This window comes from Dendronephthya gigantea, unplaced genomic scaffold, assembly GCF_004324835.1.
Source record: "Dendronephthya gigantea isolate DGI-Jeju-01 unplaced genomic scaffold, DenGig_1.0 000357F, whole genome shotgun sequence".
Classification (NCBI taxonomy): Eukaryota; Metazoa; Cnidaria; class Anthozoa; order Malacalcyonacea; family Nephtheidae; genus Dendronephthya; species Dendronephthya gigantea.
In genome coordinates, this window is record NW_021163367.1 from 53254 (window position 1) to 62855 (window position 9602).

The 9602-nt window shown below is 36.3% G+C and overlaps 1 protein-coding gene and 1 pseudogene across 1 annotated transcript; both read left to right on the forward strand.

The window, feature by feature from the left end:
* The first annotated feature begins 3173 nt into the window (after positions 1 to 3173).
* On the forward strand, positions 3174 to 4118 carry LOC114542493. Its single transcript, XM_028562026.1, has one exon. It carries the CDS (start codon positions 3288 to 3290, stop codon positions 4116 to 4118), a length of 831 nt encoding a protein of 276 aa, XP_028417827.1. The 5' UTR covers positions 3174 to 3287.
* A 2087-nt stretch (positions 4119 to 6205) lies between these two features.
* Positions 6206 to 7117, forward strand: LOC114542489 (annotated as a pseudogene).
* Positions 7118 to 9602: the final 2485 nt, after the last annotated feature.

Sequence of the window (9602 nt, forward strand, 5' to 3'; positions counted from 1 at the left end):
TAAAGATTTAACTGTTTTTTGGCATCCGGAATGTCCCGGTGCACAAAAACATTTAAAAAATCGTTGCCGCGCATGCGCAAACAATTTTTCATCGAAATTATGCTGCTACCAATTAACTGTTTTTGGGCATCCCAAATGTCCCGGTGCACAAAAAGATTGAAATAATCGTTGCTGCGCATGCGCAAAATATTTTTCATCGAAATAATACGGCTACCTTCGAGATTTAACAGTTTTTGGGCATCCCGAATGTCGCGGTGCACAAAAACATTGAAAAAATCGTTGCCGCGCATGCGCAAACGATTTTTCATCGAAATAATGCTGCTACCCTCGAGATTTAACAGTTTTAGGGCATCCCGAATGTCGTGGCGCACAAAAACATTGAAAAAATCGTTTCTGCGCATGCACAAAATATTATTTTTCGAAATAATGCTGCTAATGATTCTGTGAGCAAAGTATCTTTAGACAAAACCTCGGAAACTGGTCATCGGAATGAGAACACTAACACAACTCATAAAGGCCAAAATCCAAGCGAAACCTCCTACTAATTGGAGATTCAATGATCAAGGATATTAATCCTCACAAGATATCAAAAAGCTCAGTTCGAAAGTTAATATATCCTGGGAAAAGAGCTGAGGAAATAGCAAATGAATTCCAGAAAGCTCATGTGCATTTTTCTCTCACAGATGTTATCATACACGCTGGAACGAATAACTTAATACAGAACTCGAGTAAAGAATGCTGCGACAATATTAAGCATCTAAGCTCCACAGTACAAAACAAGTTTAAAGATGCCAGAATCGCAATATCTGGCCTAATATCGAGAGGAGATATTGACGTAGCAACAAAGATTCATGAAACCAATAAATTACTATACAATCTATGCAAGAAAAAAGGATATACATTCATCGCAAATAAGAACATAGACGAATCCTGCCTCAATGGCTCTAAGTTACACCTTAATACAAAGGGATCAGCGCTCCTGGCTGTCCATTTTATCAAATTTCTTCGGCGACTTTCACATCCAACTGTTGAGGATTTTCCGAAGGAACTTCATCATCTTGGGGAGCTTCTGAGGATGATCATACCACAGACGCCAAGGAAAAGAATTCACCGTTAGACAAATCGTTATATAACGCGGAAAAGAGTACTTATGCCACAAATAACAATGATCTGGCGAACAACACGTCAATAATAGGTAGTGTGGACGACCAATCTGCTGTGCGGGAGTCTCTCTCTGCTACCGAGTGTAAATCGTAAGTGTACTAATATTAATTATAAACCATTTGGCAAAGGTCTAGTTATGGCCTCACTAAATATTAATAGCCTTTTTGCGCATATTGATGAATTTCGAATATTTATGAAAGAATCTGATATTGATGTTATCTCAATTAACGAAACAAAGCTTGATTCTTTAATTGGAGATAACGAAGTCCATATACCCGGCTATGAAATAGTAAGGAAAGATAGGAGAACAAATGGGAGACATGGGGGTGGTGTTTGTTTCTATGTAAGATGCAACCTTAATTACAAAATTTGCGATGATTTAAGCTCTGACGATTTAGAATATTTAACAGTTGAAATAACTAAGCCTCGGTCTAAATCTCTTTTAATTAGCACTTGGTATCGACCTCCAGATCTGCCAACGTATTACTTTGATTATTTTGAGAAAATAATACAGAAGGTAGATTTGACGAATCATGACTACTTTCTATTAGGTGACATAAATGTGGACCTTATGCCGGGAGCAACATCAGCCAATGCTAATAAATTAAATGATATATTTGAAATTTTTGGCCTCACACAACTAATTAAAGAACCCACTAGAACTACACACATTCCTCAACGCTAATTGATCTTTGCGTTACAAATGCCCCAACAAAGATCATAAATTCAGGTATAATTGATCTTTCCATAAGTGATCATGTTTTAGTTTATATGACACATAAGGTTCATTATAAGAAAGCGGAAGCGCGATTAGTTGAAATAAGGAGTATGAAAAATTTTCATAGAGGAAACTTTATAGGAGATTTAAAACAACAGCAATGGTTAGAATTGAATTTGTGCAATGAACCTAATGAAATGTGGGTAAGATGGAAAGGGATGTTACTTAATTGCATTGATAAACATGCTCCACTCAGATTAAAAAGAATTGGGAAAAAGAAATCCCCTTGGATAACTAATCAATTAAAACAAAAAATGCGCCAGAGAGATTTTTTGAAAAAGAAAGCAAAAATGACTGGAGACACATTGATCTGGCAACAATATAAATCATTAAGGAACTCTACGAATAATGAAATTAAAAAAGTGAAAAGTCAATATTTTACTGATAACCTTGAGACCAACCAGAACAATCCAAAGTCAACTTGGAAACTTATTAATGAATTAAGCTCTCGTAATAATTCTAGTCATAAGACCATATCTAATATTACAATTGGTGAGGAAACGATAAATGCGCCTAAGGACATAGCCGAAATGTTTAATTCTCACTTTGCAAAAGTAGGTGAGAATTTAGCATCTGATATACCACCATCTGCTGTGGAACCGGAGGTTTATATTGAGCCAACTGAAACCACATTTTCATTGACACCTCCCACAATAAATACAGTTTGTAGTAAATTAAGAACGATTAACGAAAAGAAAGCATCAGGTCTGGATAAAATACCCTGCAAACTTTTAAAACTTGCAGCTGAAATCGTTGCCCCATCATTAACTCTAATATTTGATAAGATTATAACTACTGGCATATTCCCAACGGAATGGAAGTTAGCAAGAGTTACGCCGATTTTTAAGAAAGGTAGAAAAGATGATATGGACAACTATCGACCAATATCCGTAATTTCATGTGTTGCTAAGATTTTTGAAAAACTGATTTTTGATCAGCTATATGAGTATTTAAATGCTAATAATTTGATATCCAAAATTCAATCCGGTTTTCGATATTGCACAGTACATTAACTGCCTTATTAGAAGCAACGGACAAATGGTCAATCAACATAGATAATGGCTTACTCAATGGAGTGGTCTTTATCGACCTCAAAAAAGCATTTGATACCATTGATCACACCATTCTCTTACGGAAGCTAAGAATATATGGTGTTGACCAAAGCGGCATCAAACTCTTTGAATCATATCTAAACAACCGAGGCCAAAGATGTTGCGTAAATGGCGAATTATCTGAGGCTGTTAAAATAAGTTGTGGTGTGCCTCAAGGTAGCAACTTGGGGCCACTATTGTTTTTAATTTACATTAACGATTTGCCTAATTGTCTGGAAAGAGCCTCTCCGAGAATGTTTGCTGATGATACTAATATAAGTATTGCGGCAAAATCTGTAACAGAGCTTGAATCAATAATTAACTCTGAATTGAAAAATCTTAATCAATGGCTCATAGCTAACAAATTGAGTCTAAATGTCGCTAAAACGGAATTTATGATAATTGGATCTCGTCAACGGTTAATGATACACAATAATGAACAAATAAACATTGAAATTGACGGGAAGATAATCAAGAGAGTTAAAGATACGAAATCATTAGGATTACAAATTGATGAGCACCTAGTATGGGCGCGACACGTTGAAGGCATTTCCAAAAAGGTTGCGTCGGCAATTGGTGCTCTTAAAAGGATACGCCAGTTCATAGATACAAGCACTGCCCTCAAAATTTACGGAGCTTTGATTCAACCGTATTTTGATTATTGTAGCTCAGTTTGGGATGGTTTAAATATCACGTTAAATGATAAATTGCAAAAACTGCAAAATAGAGCAGCGAGGGTAATTACAAAATCTGGATACGATGCAAGTTCCAGCGACCTTTTCACTAAACTAGGTTGGGACAATCTTTCGACACGCCGGAAAAAACTCAAGGCTGTAATAATGTTCAAAATTCTTAACGATTTAACACCGAATTATCTCCGTAATTTATTTGAATTCCACAGCACAGGATACAATTTGAGAAACTCTGAAAATGCTTTATTTGTACCAAAACCGCGAACAAATTATGCTAAACGAAGTTTTAGTTATAGTGGCGCGGTGTTGTGGAATGAGTTACCTCAAAATGTACGAGCATTATGCTCTTTTAACCAATTTAAAAGGGAGATTGACAACATTTTTTCCCTATAAAACAGACTCTCGCACGGCAATCTTGTAAATCAGTTTATATATCTGTATTTTAAATTGTATTGTATTGTGTTGTATTTAGTAATTTTGTCCCTAAATATCTAATGAATGTATATAATTATAGCCCACTTTTTATACTGTAGATATTACCGTGCTTAAATAAAGTTTTTGATTGATTGATTGATTGATTGATTGATACCCTAAAGAGTTAACAGTTTTTGGGCATCCCGAATGTCGCGGTGCACAAAAACATTGAAAAAATCGTTGCCGCGCACGCGCAAACGATCTTTAATCGAAATAATGCTGCTACCATAAAGATTTAACTGTTTTTATGCATCCCGAATGTCGCGGTGCACAAAAACATTGAAACAATCGTTGCCGCTTATGCGCAAAAAATTTTTCATCGAAATAATGCTGCTACCCTAAAGATTTAACTGTTTTTTGGCATCCCGAATGTCGCGGTGCACAAAAACATTGAAAAAATCGTTGCCGCGCATGCGCAAAAAATTTTTTATTGAAATAATGCTGCTACCCTAAAGATTTAACTGTTTTTGGGTATCCCGAATGTCGCGGTGCACAAAAACATTGAAAAAATCGTTGCTGCGCATGCGCAAAATATTTCTCATCGAAATAATGCTATTACCCTCGAGATTTAACAGTTTTTGGGCATCCCGAAAGTCGCAGTGCACAAAAACAATGAAAAAATCGTTGTCGCGCATGCGCAAACGATTTTTAATCGAAATAATGCTGCTACCCTCGAGATTTAACAGTTTTATGACATCCCGAATGTCGTGGTGCACAAAAACATTAAAAAAATGGTTGCCGCGCATACACAAATGATTTTTCACCGAAATAATGCTGCTACCCAAAAATTTTAACTGTTTTTAAGCATCTCGAATGTCGCGGTGCACAAAAACATTGAAAAAAATCGTTGCCGCGCAGGCGCAAACGGTTTTTAATAGAAATAATGCTGGTACCCTCGAGATTTAACATATTTATGGCATCCCGAATTTCGTGGTGCAAAAATCATTAAAAAAATGGTTGCCGCGCAAACGCAAACGATCTTTCATCGAAATAATGCTTCTACCATAAAGATTTAATTGTTATAATGCATCCCGAATGTCGCGGTGCACAAAAACATTGAAAAAATCGTTGCCGCGCATGCGCAAACGATTTTTCATCGAAATAATGCTGCTATCTTCGAGATTTAACAGTTTTAGGGTATCCCGAATGTCGTGGTGCACAAAAACATTGAAAAAATCGTTGCTGCGCATGCGCAAAATATTTTTCATCGAAATAATGCTGCTACCCTGAAGATTTAACTGTTTTTTTTCATCCTGAATGTCGCGGTGCACAAAAACATTGAAAAAATCGTTGCCGCGCATGCGCAAACGATTTTTCATCGAAATAATGCTGCTAAATGGTTATTTGAAAGTAAGCTGTTATCGGTTACTTGGCTAACAAAAAGCCAAAATATAAACTTTGGTGGTGAGAAAGGTAGTGACATAACGGCAAGAATACATTCGCTTTTAAACCAAGATCTGGACAGTGCTTCTGAAATCGATAGCCATGCCGAACTACATCTAAATCAATCAATTGAAAATTTGCTAGCTGTCGAAGCTGACGATGTCAATGATAATGTACATGAAAATTCGTTTAGTTATCAACCTGATGTTGAAAAGAAATTGGAAAACCAAGACGAAAATCAAGCGAAAATAGATTCTGAAATCGGTGTAAAGTGTGATGAGTTGAATGCAAAGTCAAAAAATTTGCATGAAGGCCCAATCGGTATGCACGCAAACTTAACAAATTGGCATAATCCCTTGGGAAGCAACTCCAGCTATAACTGCGACTCCGAGTCAATAGCAAGATTGAATTCGAAACTTGAGAGATTTTCCGAAAATGTGGCAAACAAACTACAGGATATTACAGTTGAGATAAACAATATTAAAGAAAGTAAACCCTATTCGATTCTGGTTTTGGAAAACGTAGTTAATGACCTAAAGAAAGACAAGCTTGAGCTAATCAGAATGAATGATGATCTTAGGGCACAAAATATGAACATGTCCTGTTCTATATCTGATTTGAAAATGGCAAATAAGAATTTGGAAAACGAAAAGAGCAGCCTTTTGACTGCTCTTAAGCTATTTCAAAATGACTCTCAACATACGTCCATGACTACCACTGTGATTTCAAAAGACGGAGAAATTAACATTGAACCGGCCTGTGAAATCATACATAATAATGAAGTCACTCAACTGAATCATGAATCTGATCAGCCTGTAATCCATAGTCAGCCCAACGCCAAAGAAAGTCTTACAAAAAAGAGTAAAAAGAAGAGTAAGAAAACCAAGTCTAAACCATCAGCTCATAATACCAGTCAACTAAATGCTCCGGATGCAAATACCTCTGGCTCTGGCGGGATTTCAGATACATCCAACATTGAAACAACGAGACAGTGCCAGAACTCGCAGAAGCAATCAGTTATTATTGCAGGAGACTCAATTGTTAAAAATATTATCGGTCCGAAGATGAATGCTGAAGATCCTAATCATTATTTTATTGTAAAGCCGTTCCCTGGAGCAACAGTCACAGACATGGAGGACTTTGTCAAGCCACTTACAAGAAGAACACCGGACAAGATGATTTTACATGTTGGAACAAACGACCTGAGAAGTCATTGCACGCCAAAAGTATAGCTGACTCTATCGTCAACATTGTAACGCAAGTAAAAGAAGATTCACCAGGTACAGATGTTGGAATATCAGCCATTCTGGTAAGGTCTGATAATCATGACTTAACTGTTAAAGCTACTCAGGTTAATAACATTCTTAAAGGCTATTGTATTCGCAATAAAATTCCCTTCTTAAGTAATTCAAATATGAATGAAAGCCACCTAAACACGAAGGGCCTTCATTTAAATAGACAAGGTAGCTTAGCTTTACAACAAAACTTTTTAGATTTTGCTAAATCTATCTCAGATTGACAATTTCCCAAATCCGTTATTCCTACCTCACGCGGGTTTAAGTTAGCAGCCCTTAATGTGAGAAGCATAGTAAATCACATTGATGAGCTGCGAGTTTTGCTTGCTACTAGCCCAATCGATGTTCTAGCAATTAACGAGACATGGCTTAATTCTACAATAAGCGATAACGATGTTTACATACCTGGATATGAAATTATACGTCGGGACAGAGCATGTAGTAGTGCCGATGGAAAAACGTATGGAGGTGTTTGCTTTTATGTGCGCTCCTGCGTAAATTTTATACTTCGCAAGACCTGTTTATCGATGACTTGGAAAATTTATGTATTCAAATTCAAAAACCAAATTCTAAGCCCTTTCTCGTTACAACATGGTATAGACCACCTAATTCGAATACTGATAAATTTAATCATTTCGAAACGTTTATTGATATGCTTGACGCAGAAAATGTCGAGTATTACCTATTGGGCGACCTAAATTGTGACCTTGGATCGCCTACTTTAGATTGCAATTCGAGATCTTTAATTGGCATCACTGAACTCTATGGTTTACATCAATTAATAAATGAACCAACTCGAATTACCGAAACTTCATCAACTATGATCGATCATATTTTTACCAATACACCAGATAATATTGTTTCCTCTGGTGTTTCTCATGTCGGTATCAGTGATCATAGCTTAATTTACGCATTCCGTAAGCTTTCTATCAGTCCACGCAACAAAGGCCATTCTACAATAAGTTATAGAAAACTTAAAAATTTCAACTCTGAATATTTTCGACGAGATATTTCTTTACAGAATTGGGACGTGATAAGGATTTATAATAATCCGAATGATATGTGGCGTATATGGAAAACGACCTTTAACAACGTAGTGGAAAAGCATGCCCCTTTACGAACTAGGCGAGTAAGATCTTCTAAGGCGCCGTGGATCACGCCTGAATTAAAAAGGCAAATGCATGAAAGAGATGTTTTGAAAATAAAAGCTATTCGATCCAAAGATATTTGTGATTGGACTGTTTTTAAGAAAGCTCGAAATTCTGTAAACAATGAAATTAAACTTGTTAAGAAAACCTATTATATGAACGCTTTTCATGAAAACGAGAATAATGTTAAAAAAACTTGGGGTATCATCAATGAATTGACCCAAGAAAACAGATGAGTTCACGAGTAAATGAAATCAAAATAAACGGGGTTTCTATTACTGACCCCTCGGACCTATCTGAGACGTTTAATACTCATTTTGCTACTATTGGACCTAAGCTTAAGGAAAAAATACCTGACGAAGAAAACAATCGCTCGTATTTAGAATATCTTACTTGCCACAATAGTAACAATAATATAGAGTTTAAGTCAATAACCCCATCATCAGTTTATTCGCTTCTTAACAAACTTTGTAAGTCCAAAGCAATTGGGCTAGACAAAATATCTGCCAAGCTTCTTCGTCATTGTCCTGACTTGCTTTCGGAATCCCTTGCCGTAATTTTTAACTGCTCTATCATTACCGGTATCTTTCCTGAAGAATGGAAATGCTCAAAAGTCATTCCATTATTCAAACAGGGCGAGCGTAGAGACTTAAATAATTATCGCCCAATTTCGATAATACCGGTTGTGGCGAAAGTTTTCGAACGAATTATTTATGATCAAATTTACGGTTTTCTTACTGAGAACAATTTACTATGTAATAGCCAGTCTGGATTTCGACGTTTGCATTCAACTGTTACTGCACTTCTAGAATCTACTAATAGCTGGGCCTACAATATTGACCAAGGACTGGTCAATGCTGTCGTTTTCCTAGATCTTAAGAAAGCCTTTGATACAGTTGACCATGGAATTTTGTTGTCAAAACTGTCAGCATATGGTCTTGGGGGTGCTGTGGCTAACTGGTTTAGGTCTTATTTAAGTAACCGCAGTCAAAAATGTTATGTCAATGGCCATCTTTCTACCAACCGTACGTTACTTTGTGGTATTCCACAGGGAACTATTTTGGGACCATTGCTATTTTTATTGTATATAAATGACTTGCCAAATTGTCTTGAGCACTCCCAAGCACGAATGTATGCAGACGACACCAATTTAACATTTGCAAGCAATAAAATTGAAGATATAGATTATTACTTTAATCAAGATCTTGAAAATGTTAATAAATGGCTTATCGCCAATAGGCTTACATTGAATCAATCCAAAACTGAATTTATGCTAATTGGCTCACGACAAAGAATAGCTACTTTCCAATCAGACCCATGTTTTAAAATAGACGGAATTCCTATAGACAAGGTTTCACATACAAAATCTCTAGGAGTTCACCTTGATGAAAATCTATCTTGGAATATACAGATCAAGGAATTAACAAAAAAAATTGCTTCTGGTATTGGCGCTTTAAAACTCGTTCGTTCATTTGTCCCAGTTGCAACATTGTATTTAATTTTTAATTCCCTTGTCCAGCCATATTTCAATTATTGCTGTACAGTTTGGGACAATTGCAATAAAACCTTGGCAGATA

Coding starts and splice junctions, on each gene's coding strand:
- LOC114542493 (XM_028562026.1), top strand. CDS start 3,288: ATGTTTGCTGATGATACTAATATAAGTATTGCGGCAAAATCTGTAACA.